At 42.4% G+C, this 12787-nt stretch overlaps 1 protein-coding gene across 5 annotated transcripts in view; it reads right to left on the bottom strand.

Annotated features, from left to right (window-relative positions):
• FRAS1 (Fraser extracellular matrix complex subunit 1) overlaps nucleotides 1-12787 on the bottom strand; it is a 445822-nt gene that overhangs the window by 150459 nt on the left and 282576 nt on the right. For all 5 annotated transcript variants that reach the window (XM_036852337.1, XM_036852339.1, XM_036852338.1 and 2 more), the window contains exons 24-28: nucleotides 10905-11045; nucleotides 9841-9981; nucleotides 8192-8332; nucleotides 5160-5430; nucleotides 1524-1608 (exon numbers count right to left, since the gene is read on the bottom strand). In XM_036852337.1, coding sequence (XP_036708232.1) covers nucleotides 1524-1608; nucleotides 5160-5430; nucleotides 8192-8332; nucleotides 9841-9981; nucleotides 10905-11045 — 779 coding nt within the window. The remainder of the gene's footprint in view (nucleotides 1-1523; nucleotides 1609-5159; nucleotides 5431-8191; nucleotides 8333-9840; nucleotides 9982-10904; nucleotides 11046-12787) is intronic.

Raw genomic sequence — 12787 nt, forward strand, 5'->3', positions numbered from 1 at the left:
ATGGCAAGTCATCATCTCAGATTAGGAAGTCACTTGCCAAAAGCTACCCAAGTCTTTTATGCACCTAATTAGAGTAACTATATTAGCACAAACAAAAAGAACAAAACAAAACATCTGAGCTTAAATACTGAGAAACATCTAAGCCAGTAAGTCCTGAGACTTGGTAGCCCTCTGACCCATATTTACAGAGATCGTTATGTTTTTGCTTTGATTTAAACAAAATTCATACTCTTAGCCCAACCCTGAGGTCAAATTAATTTAGGATCAATTTCTAATCATTCCTCAACTTCAGTCATCGCTGAAGTGAGAATGCTGTCAAGAATCGCTGAGCTGGGCTGTGAGTCCCATTTGTCAGCCACTTCTGGTTGAAATCTATGTTATCCCATAGTCCATGGTCTTTTCGCTTTTGGACCAAAAATATAAAAATAACAGTTTTTTTGTTTTTTTTTTTTTGGCTGCACTGCGTGGCATATGGGATCTCAGTTCCCCAACCAGGGATCAAACCCACGTCCCCAGTATTGGAAGTGCAGAGTCTTAACTGCCGGACCACCAGGGAAATCCCAAAATAATCACAGTTTTAAAAACAATGATCTCATATCCTTCCTTGAACCAAGACTAACACACTACCAAGATCTAATGTTTAGGTAATCTGGGTTCCCCCATGCTGATATCCCAGTCTCCTGCTGTTCACAATTTAAGAAGACATTGATCTTCCTCTTCCCTTTGCACATTTCAGCTGTTCAATCCTTCAAGCCCAGGTACTCAGAGCAACTACCACGATTTGTATTCAGGACACATAAGTACAGCTTGACAGAGATGAGTGATGAGAACAGAAGAGCCATCACACTGAATTTTATAGCAACTACCATGATTTCCTCAGACTTATGTTTGGCTGATGACCACACTGGCACTTCATTTAAATAGATCCTTGATAAGATCCTCTAACTACCACAAACTGAGTTAAATGCAGTTCAGCTACATGATAGATAGGCAAAATAGGCAAACATAATTCCATATCCCTGAGAGAGAAATACTTAGACAAAACAAACCTATTCACCTATGAATAGGGAAGTCTTAACAACTGGTACAGTTTCAAATTATTCTGAAGGGCTGGTATGAGAGTCAGTATAGTAAAGTCAGGCACAACGTAATAGTCAAGAACACAGAGTGTGTAACCAAATTCACTGGGCACAAATCTCAGCTCTCTGTCAGCTATATCACCATAGACAAGTTACTGAACCTCCCTGAGACTTAGTTTCCTCATCTGTGAATTGGGGATAATAATACCTCACAGGGCTGGCATGAGGATTACATGAGAAACATAAGAGTACCATGGATGTATCAGTCATTGTTTGTTGCTGTTATGACCCACAGTACTAAAAACTACTCCAGTGACATCTCATGAGGAAACTGAGACACGATTAATTCAGCTCAATCATTTTTGCTAAAACTACAGAAAATCTTGATTTGTGCTTCAGAATCAGTAGGCATGTGAAATTATTAATTGTGTGGCATTTTCTTACCTGTGTTGAAAATGCTTGTATGTTGATCAGCTGTGGCTCAGAGAAGAACTGCTGGTCACTAATTTTCAGGGAAAAGTAACCTTTCCTGAAAGAAGTCCCCAAGAAAGGAACGAAAAAGTATAATCATTAAATTGGTCTTTAGGAAGACAAGGATTAAAAATATTTTCAGATTATATGCATATAAGAATTTGGATCAAACCACTACAGTAATATACTATTCATACAGTAAATAGAAATGACCACATAAAGATTAACATAGCAAGATGCAGGTAAAACTACTGTATATTCTTCGATCTCATTGTAACAATGTTTCTATTTTTTTTGTTTTCTATTTTTCTAAATAGAATATATAAAAGGTCGAAAAATCAGTTGTCGGCCCAAGACAGGTTAGTAATATATTGAAGGCTAATGGTTAAGTTGGAGAATGGAAAGGAATCTTTCACTGTCTCTGACTAGTTCTCAATGATTTCCTCTTCCCTGTGAATCCTCTTCCCAAGCCCTGCCCAGTTCATGTGAGTGGACCCCAAAAACACCATTAACAGCGGTTGCAATGTTTGTGTTACATGACTCTATGGCCCAATCCTCCCTCCAGTCACGCACATACACCTGCAATGTGGACTGGACTACAGAAGGATGACTGATTATTCCCTGGAAATTTGGAACTGGCCTGACAGTGCCATTTGACTCTGGGGGAACCACAGTCTATCATGCTGATGAGAATGTGGAGCAAGCCCGTCTGTAGGAGGGAGGTGAATGTAGCCTTCCAGCAAAGAGACAGAGATGAGAGGAAGAACTGAGTCCTGCTTCCCATTTCTGGTTCTAACTCCTGGGCTTGCCCTGGAAGCCCAGTTGCCCTTGATGTGTTTGAGATCTGAGCCATACCTGCAGTGTTATAACAAGCCTTACAATTTTGCTTAATCTAGTTCAAGCTGACTTCCACTACTTGCAACCAAAGAGTCCTAATTAATAGAACAAAATAAGACTCACTCTTTGCTGTGGTTTTTACTTCCTGTTTCAGCAGCTTCAGAGACTACTAGGAGGGAAGGTAGGAGCGGCCCACCTTCAAAGCCAAAGCAAGCTCAGAACTCACTTCGGGCTTGTAAGATGTGTGATTAATATATTATGGAAGGTTTAGAATTCTGTTCTATACTATAGGGACCATTGTTTGAAAGGTTCTTTAAAAGGCATTCATGGAACTAACTACTGAGACATAAAGAATGTGGATGGATCTCAAATGCATTATGGCAAAAGCCAGAAACAAAAGTTTATATACTGTATGTGTCCATTCACGTGACATTTCAGAAAGGGCAAAACAATAAGAGTGAAAAACAGATTGGTATTTGCCAGGGACGGGGGTTGGGGGGAAGGGAGTGCCTGTAAAAATGAGATGGGGGGAGTGACGAAACTGTTTCACATCTCGCTTGTGGTCTCAAGACTGCAAGACTATATATATTTGTTAACACACATAGAGCAGTACAGTTTAAAATGGGGAATTTTATTGGGTGCCAATTATACTTCAATAAATCTGATTTTTCTTTTTTAAAGAAAGAATGCTTGTCTTCCTTCTCATCCCATCATCCCTTTCATTTTCTGTCCCATTTAAATCCTGTCCCTCTCCACTCCCACCTCCAGACTTCAAGAGAGAGAATGCAGGTGATGGAAGAAGCAGAATGCAGAAAGAAAGGATGGTTACTCCCAACCTACTGGGGAAAAACGATCTTGGTGGCACTGAGGTTCCAATAACTGTGTTCAGCCTCTCAGCCATGCCAGCTTATCAGGGCCACTAGGACTGTATTTCCGAGTCATCTTGCACTCCACAGGGGCATTCCAACCCAAAGAAAGCCAATCCTAAAGAATCACGGTGGGCATTTTCATGGGGATAAACAACCAAAAGCCCACATGGCAGGTTGCCCCTTTTGTTTTTGTATCGTTCAGAGACTTATATAATTTCCCTTTTCCATGAGTTTCTACCAACCTTGTTTTACTATTCCTCTCATTCTTTCTTTTAAAAAAAATTTTAGATAAAAAAGAAGATCCAATGTTAAAATGGGTACTAAAAAATAAAAAGAGTACTGAAAGAAATCCCTGCAAAATAGTTGCCACTCTTGGTCCCGTTTAGGGGTGCCAAGCTGACTCTGGAAAGAAACAGGTGGTGAGAGATTAAAGAGGTTAAACAGACAAGAGGCTTAACTTTGGTTTTCTGTGGAGCTTTTATGTACTTTACACACTTTTCACAAGTGATTCCAAGACATATGACTACAGGTACGGAGCTGTGTATATATGTGTCTGTGTGTGTGTGACGCAAACACCTAAGAACTATACTTGAAAGAAAATGAATAAAGAAGATAGAGCACAAATTTGAAGAGTGATTCTATGGCATCAGACACCAGAGTTTTAAGCTCCATCTCTGGAGCAATATTTTCCTATGCAATGATCTTTTGCCCCTGGAGGATGGAAGCATGCCCTTTATTCCTAGTACTATTAAGGAGGCAGAAATCATAGTGGCTGAAGGCATGGGGTGTGGAATCAGAGAGCCTTGGGTTGGAGTCTCAGCTCTGCACTCATAGGCTGTGAGGCTTGAGCAAGATTACTTACACGCTCAAGGCCTCAGTTTCCCCATCTATAGCCTAGGATCATAAATACACATAATTCACATAAAGTGCGTAACACAATGGCTGGGTCACAGTTAGCACTCAGTAAATATTAGTTGTTCCTATTCCTGTAAGATGGGTCTTTTGAGGTTACTGGCATCACTGGCTCTGAACTGCAATAGGGAACATGTGATCTACTTTTCTCCCCGCTTATCTCCTAGCTCAGACCTTAAACGTTTTTAAAAAAATCTCAAATTTAGTGGTGACAGTAGAAGATATTCACCGCATCCTTTATCACTGTTCCATGGGTTTCAACTCCCTGTTTACACATGTAGTCCACTCTGAATGATCTGCACTAATGAAGCAGAGCAGGGTGAAGGATAATCCAAGAGGCTAGTCTTTGGGGTGTATTCCCTGATTTCTGTTTAGTAGATTTACTCTGCTAATTATATGGCTCTATTTGCTTGGGTTAGCGTTAACATTCAACTGCATTCCTGAAGCATATGTCAGCTGGGGTGGGGAAGACAGCCAGAAGTGTGCCAGGCATGAGAAGGAAACTGGATCCGGCTTAAAAATGAACCACATTTAGTCCCATAAAGTGGATAATAACAAGTTAACCGTGACTCTTAGTTTCCTTCCAACTCTGAAATTCTAGGAACCACACAACACCTTGAAAAGTATGCACTCCATCCTCTAGCCACTCCCTCCTCCCGGTGTAGTACCCTAATGCTGAAGAAGCAGCTGCAGCATCTGGGTACATAAGCGATTTTGTTTATCCTGGGCCAAAAAACTGGGTAATTGTACTAGGAACTTTCCCATCACATCAGAGAATTACCCATAATTATGCGATAAAATAAAAATGCCTCTAACAGAAGCACTCTCTCTGAACAATTACAGTGATATGATGACAGGCAGTTGAAAGCACTGGCCTTTGTAGAGTATCGATCTTCCCCAGAAGAAAAGGGAGGGCTATTGAGAAGGGGGTGTGGGGTGCAGAGCACTGATGGAAAGGTGGCAGAAGGAAAACAACAGAACGCTGGGTCACCTGGGCTTTTCTTTGCTGTGCACAAAACGCACTCTTTTCTCCTTCACATCTTTCCAGCTAAAGTGGCCAGCCTTGTCGAGCTGAACCTCTTTTCCATTCCTTGAGAGCACGAGGTGACCATTGGTGGGAGTGCTCACCACATGGAACAGGAGGTCTTCGACCCTGCCATCCTGGTCTTGAACATTCAGGAGGAGAAAATCCAGTGGCTTCATTGAACCAATTGCAAGGGTGAGGGAACCATTCACATGAAGACTAGGGGTGTGTATTTTGCCTGGAAAACATATGAATCCAAAGGTCAGGTTTGGTACAGTCACTAATTACGTTTTTTATTATTATTATTTAAAGAAATAGACTTGTAATGTTCATTCAGAGCTACAAAGATGAAACTATAGGCTATCGTATTCCATAAGACTCCTTCTAATACAGTGGTTCTCATCCTGGATGCACATGAGAATAACATAGGGTCTCAATATTAAATGATAAAACTCCTAGAAGAAAACATAGGAGAAAATCTTGGTGATCTTAAATTAGGCAATGCTTTCTTAGATATGACACAAAGAGCACAAGTGACAAAAGTAAAAATCAGATGTATTGGACATCATTAATATTAAAAGCTTTTGTGCTTTTAATAACAAAGGACACCGGCAAGAAAGTGAAAAGACAATCCACAGAATAGGAGAAAATATTTGCGAATTACATATCTGAAAAGGGACTTGTATCCCTTTTATATCCAGAATACATAAAGAATTCTCACAACTCAATAAATGACAAATAACCCAATTTAAAAATAGGCAAAGAATCTGAACGGGTATTTCTCCAAAGAAGATATACAAAAGGCCAATAAGCACATGAAAATGTGCTCAACATCATCAGTCATCAGGGAAATTTGAATCAAAATCACAAGATGATATCACTTCATACCTACTAGGAAGGACAATAAAAAGTATTCCTGAGGGTGTGGAGAAACTAGAAATCTCATATATTGCTGGTGGGAATGTAAAATGGTGCAGCTGCTTGGGAAGACAGTCTGGCCGTTCCTCAAGCAATTAGACATAGAGCTACCATATGATCCAGCAATTCCACTCCTAGGCATATACCAAAGAGTATTGAAAGGCATATGTCCATACAAAAACTGGTACACGAATGTTCACAGCAGTGTTATTCATAATAGCCCAAAGTGGAAATAATCAAAACAATCAAACATCAATTGATGAATGAATAAACAAAATGTGGTATATGCATACGATGCAGTTATTATTCAACCATAAAAAGACGTACTGATATACGTTCTAACATGGAGGAACCTTGAAAATATCATGCCAAGTGAAAGAAGCCAGATGTAAAAGGCCACAGATTGTAAGAATCCATTTACGTGAAATATCTAGAGTAGACAAATCTATACAGACAGAAAGTAGATCAGTGGTTGCCGAGGGCTAAGGCAACAGGGCAGTGGAGAGAGACTACTAATGGTTATTGGATTTCTTTTTAGGGTGATTAAAATGACCTGGAATTAGACAGTGATGATGGTTTCGTAACATTGTGGATATGCTAAAGACTCATTGTATACTTTCAAGGGTGAATTCTATGGTATGTGAATTATATCTCAGTAATGATAACAATAAAGAATCACATAGGGATCTTTTGAAACAATCCTGATACTTAGGCTCACCACCAGAGATTCTGACTTAGATGTTCTGGGGTGGGACCTTAGTGATTTTACAAGCTCCCCAGGTAATCCTAATAGGCTGCCACATTTGAGAACCACAGTCCTATCCTAATACATCTGTCATATCTGACCATCAGACCTACCAAGGGCAAGAAAAGAGTCAAGTGTCTGATACCATTTGTAAGAACAGCACCAGTTAATCTACCATGAAGTAGGATTATCAGTGGCTTACTCAGAATTCATGTGAAATATATACGTTGTTTTAAAAATTTACGATCTCTGTCCATAGGAAACATCTGATGGATGAATTAGGATTCCCGACCTTGATATGGAATTCATCCTGTCTCCTGCAAGTCGTTTTGCTTGGACTTTAACCGGTAGCACTTCTTCCTTTTACAAGTAGGTCAGACAGGGCAGTTTAGGAATGCCAAGTTTCAGGGGGACTACTTCTAACGTAGAATTACTCCAATGAAAGTTGGATTCATTTTCACAAGTTGACTTGTATTACATCCCAAGTGGGGTAAGCTGACTCTCAAGTATTCTACTTGGGGTTTCCAGAAGGATCCTAATGAAATAAGCCAAAGATATTTTCTCCCATGGGAAGTCTTAATATCATTAGAGGTCAGAAATATAGACATGAAAAATATGATTGACTGCAGGTGATAAAACATGATTCATGTTATTGATGAAGGACACTCAGAAGCCAAGAAATGCTCAGCTATAATATAACTCCCAATCCTCATTCACCTGTAAAAGTTCTGGGGTTCAAAATTAAGCCTGAATTTAAATTTGTTTCTCTTTGTTGTTTAAGCTAAAGTGTCCATGGATGTGTTGGACAAGACTAGCTCCATTCCTTAACGTGTTACCTAATTCTTAGTGGCAAGCAGAGTGGCTTGAAATCCATCCACTTCCAACATGTGAACCTAATGGGGCAAGCTCCTCACACTATTCATTAATTACTTATCATTTATCTCCAGTGTGTGCACAAAGGATGCATCATTGCACCCTGGCATAATAGCTCTACATGTTTATATAAATATAATAAATTATATCTGTAAGTATAATTTTCTATGACGTGGCGGTAGTTCAGGAACACAGCTAAGTTTTATGCCAAATTTCTGATCTGATAGCTGTGACTTTTAAAGCACAGATTGCTCCTTTTTCCCTTCCAAAGATCTTGGAAGTTGAATTTCCCCAATTTTCCATGTTCTGTAAACAGTCCCTTATTCCATAGCAGCACCAGGGGTTTTCCGAGAATGGAAAGCCTGCATTTTATACCACACGAGCCAACTGTATCTGCAAACTCAGCCTCTGCGTGGAGAAGTTACAGGTGACTTCACCAGAGCATCGGAGGGGAAGCACTTACCAGCACATGTTTCATTAGAGGAATGGGCAGGGAAGCCGGGAACACAGTTGGAGACACAAAGGCCACTCTTCAGAAGGAACCCATGGTCACAGAGGTGACACCGGTCTCTGTGGCTGCACCGCAAGCACCCCTGGGGGCAGGCTATCGGAGAGAGGACACACTGAATGAGGCAGGACAAAGGCACAGGCGCCCAGAGGGGGCCACCAGTGATAAAGAAATGAAGAGTGGGAACACAGCAACATAGGACCCCCAGCTGTAGCAAGAGAGAATTTCCACAGTTTCCTGCAGAATTTCACAGAAATGACATTTCCTACCCCGCAAAGGAAAGTGAACAGGAAGGAGCACCCTTGCTTTCCACACTATGACCTGAACATGTTGCACATAAATGGACTGTTTAAGAAGTTAACAATACTGACTTGTAAGGGAGGCAGTTTATAGGGACTAAGAGCATAAGCCCTGTCGGGTACTATTCCTCTTCTACCACTTAACGGCTGCTGAATTCGGGCAAGTTGTTTAACAGTCTGTGATGCAATTTTCTCATCTTAAAAATGGGGATAGTAATAGCGCCTAATGCAATGACTGTTGGTTGGATTACATGGGCTATATATAACGCGAAGTGACTAGCACAGTATCGGGCACACGAAAGGACTCAAAGGTACTACTATCACTGCTATTCTTATTTTTATTATTATTATTTTAAATGCATGTGGAGAGTAAGCTATTTAAAAGACCATAGATTATTTATCTGAATCAAGTTAATAAGCTTCTATAAAGCAAGTGTTTACTGCCTAATTATTCTGCTTCCTCAGTTGAGATGCTGTTCTAGAGAGGTGGCCCAGGATAGTTTAAAGGGCCCTGAATTAGAATCAGAAAATTTGAGTTCAATATCTGACTTTATGTTACCCTGGTTAATACTCTTAATGCTCTTCCTTTTTTTTCATTTGTAAAACAGGATTCATAGTGTCTGCCATATTTCACCAAGTCATTGTGAATGTTAAATGAGATAATGCAGATGAAGGAAATTTGGGGAAATATAAAATGCCATGCCTAGGTAATGGCATTATTATTAAATATCAGGTATTCTCTAAAGTGGGGCACACAGTACCAAGTTTTGATGGAAATGATGAAAACAAACTGAGGAAGCTCTTGTGAATAACTCAGTGGACAAGGAGTTTTAAGACTTTGGGTTTAACTTTAGTTTAATAACAAAAGATCAATGTGTCTCACTAAACTGTCCCCAGAAATCCTACTCCTCAAGGATATTATGGCAATATCAGGGTCACTGGTAATTTAGTCTACGCGCTGAAAACCCTGGGCCCATGCCAACAGGGCTGACCCACTCTTAATGGACACCACACCTCAGTTCAATATAAGCTTTACATTCCATGAAATACTGGCTTTGTTTCCATACAGACCTTTAGGGACAATACTGATTTGTGCAAGAGACTTATTGGCCTGCACTTGCATATTCTATTTAGCCAGCCATTGACAGATGTGCACGAGAAGCCATTGATTACCTAGGCCAAACTCCCTGGGTTTTCATTCTGCTCCTAATTCAGATCCTCCTTGGTTTACCTGAGAATCAGCACACCTGACTTCCCTGCTGCCCTCGCTCCTTTCCAGAGGACACAGCACAGTCTCCAAGTTACCTGTGCATTTGCGGTTTGAATGATCTGCAAAGTTCCCCTTGCCACATTCCTGGACACACTGGGCTTCCAAGAGGAGAAATGGGCCTTCACAGCGGGTGCACTCATGGGGACCTTGGCACTGGAGACAGTGGCTGTCACAGCCTGGAAGACACAAGTCAGGTCAACAGGAATGTGCATGGCTTTCCAAGGGGCTCCTGGCCCTCGTGATGAGGCAGTACAACCTGGTGCGCTGAGCAGAGCAGCAGACTGGGGGCCAAGGAGCCAGGCTTCCAACTGTGACTGCCGCGCTTACCAGCTGGGTGACTTGGCACTAGTCACTCCACGTCGCTGAGCCTCAGCGTTCTCTCCTATAAAATGCAGAGGACACACTGCCCCACCCAGCTCCTTGGATAAAGATCAAATTACATGATGAAAGATACTATGCAAACGATAAGTTGACAGATATCAGCCATTATCATTATTATTAACTAGTCCTCGGCTCCATGCACTGCTTCACTGAAGTGTCAGTCTTTCCTGACTAACCTGGTCGGTTCTCAGGGTATCACCCAAGGATGCTCCCAGGAATGCAGCCTGTGCACTTTGGGTGGGCATTCCAGGCTGTGAAGACTTTGCGGCGTTAAACTGAGGCTGAAGGGGGTACTGAGGCAGAGAACGGCGACGGTTAGACATATGGTGTTGGGAGGGTCGTGGGAGGGCAGATGGTGGGATAAGACACTCTTTCCATGTGCTCAAATGACCAGAGCACGCAGACCTCTCCACCTGGAGCACGGGACTGTTCCAGTTTTAAGGAAATCCAGAACTAATGGTCAAACCATATCTGTTTGTGTGGTCATATACCTCCAAGATTCCCATGTGGATTCCAAATTTAGCAAATGTTGTACTGGGGCATGGGAGAAGGAAAGAGCGGGCATTTGCATTAGAAGAAAGAAAAGCTCTTAGGAAAGAAACAAGAAATTGGATAAGAAGCCAGAGAGGAAACTGGCCACAGGCTCCTTCTCAGAAGAGTAAAATCCAGAGGGGGCGGAAGCTTGGATGAGCACAGGGCAAGGGCTGCAGACACTTACTCTTGCAGAGGCCCAGGTCCCGGTAAAATGACGGTGAGCACCGCTCCACACAGGCGCCGTCCTGGAGAACATAGCCGTCCACGCACTGCAGGCAGTCTGTCCTCAGAGGTCCGCGGCACGCACTGCAACTCCAATCACACTCTAGAACGAAAGTTCCTTCCATCAGCTTCCTTTCTGTCCACCCTCAGTCCCAGAGACTAATTTAGGAGGACACTGGCTGCAGCTGCATGGGGTGAGCGAGGACAGCATAAGAGATGTCAGATAAGTGAGCTCTAACGAGGCTCTGCTTGGAGCAGCCTGAACGCCTCTCTGAGGTTGTTTCCTGATTACGTTAGACACGGCGCGTACAAGGATCGCTCCACGCTGGTGCAGAGCCTGCTTGTCAGCGGGGCTGCTGAGAAGCCAGATCAACTGGATCCTATTCCGTACGGGACCCAGAGTTCTTCATCCCCGGAGCCACAGCATCTTCATGCAAAGCCTGCTCCAGGGAGCGGCCTATTTGCTCCCGCAAACCTAGTCTGACCTCCTCCAAATGCCAATAGGTAAAGGATGTCAGAGACTCAACGAAGAATGCATCTGCTCTCTCCACTGACACCAGCCCCGTGACTCTCTTCCTCTCAAAAGTCAGGCGTTGACCAGCCCAACAGAAAGAACCGACGACATCAGACTTACGAGGGGTGTAAAAGAACTGTCCGGAAAGAAATGAGTTCCTGAAATAACAGATCTCATTTAACAGATCTCTCCACTGACACCAGCCCCGTGACTCTCTTCCTCTCAAAAGTCAGGCGTTGACCAGCCCAACAGAAAGAACCGACGACATCAGACTTACGAGGGCTGTAAAAGAACTGTCCGGAAAGAAATGAGTTCCTGAAATAACAGATCTCATTTAGAGCAGAGCTGACTCCTTTACATGTTCATTCACTGAACAAGCACTGACGGGATGTATAGCCCTGAACCTCGTGTGGCGGGTGTAGACCCTGCCCTCAAGAAGCTTATGTTCTAGGGGCTCCCAGCCTTAGATGCGCACCCAAGTAATTCAGGGGGGTGGTTAGAAATACAGATCTTCGGGTTCAACATCAGAACTACCGAGTCAGGCCCAGGAAGACAGGGTGCTGTGCGGCTATTGTTTTTGTCATTGTGATTATGCTAGTTCTTGTGGCTGTTGTTTTTGATGGCCCAGGCAATTTGGATGCAGTCATAAAATGCAGAGTTCTAGCTGGTTAGGTAAGTCCTTCGTGCGTGGAAGACGGGACAAAATAGCAGGATTAAGTATTGGTTTTTGAAGTCAGGTAAATCTGTATTCAAGTCATGGCTTTGGCACTTTTTATCTGCATGTCTTGCATACTTTCCTTAAGCTTTTTGAGCCTCAGTTTCCTTATCTGTAAAACAGGGATAAGAATAGCACCTATTTCATAAGGCTACTGTGAAGGTGAAATGGAATAATGAATTTAAGGAACTCAGCACAGTGCCTGGCACACAGCAGTTTAATAAATGTTTGCTGCTGAACTGGTTTCCTTGGAGAACGTATCTCCACTCGGCGCTGCCTCACCCCACCGTCCCTCTCCTCTAAGAAGCTGGGGAAACCTCTCATTAGTCACCTTTCTCTCTTCTTTGATGCAATATTTCTAAGTCCCAAAGAAGCAGGTAAATGTGCACGATGGTACACGTGCTTCCAAGAAGATTTATAAAGTTAATCTCACTCATTTATTTGACTGAATCAGTCCTGAGGGAAAATGACTAAAACAGAGCCTTGAAAACTGCCAGCATAGTTATGAAATCACTTACAACAGGGAGGATTTGTGATAATCTTGTTTTTCACCACAGACTGACAACCACTGGTTAGAAGGGAAAAACTAGAAAAGGTTCTGTGGTCTTGAGCACAG

Source organism: Balaenoptera musculus, chromosome 5 (genome assembly GCF_009873245.2).
Source record: "Balaenoptera musculus isolate JJ_BM4_2016_0621 chromosome 5, mBalMus1.pri.v3, whole genome shotgun sequence".
Taxonomy (NCBI): domain Eukaryota; kingdom Metazoa; phylum Chordata; class Mammalia; order Artiodactyla; family Balaenopteridae; genus Balaenoptera; species Balaenoptera musculus.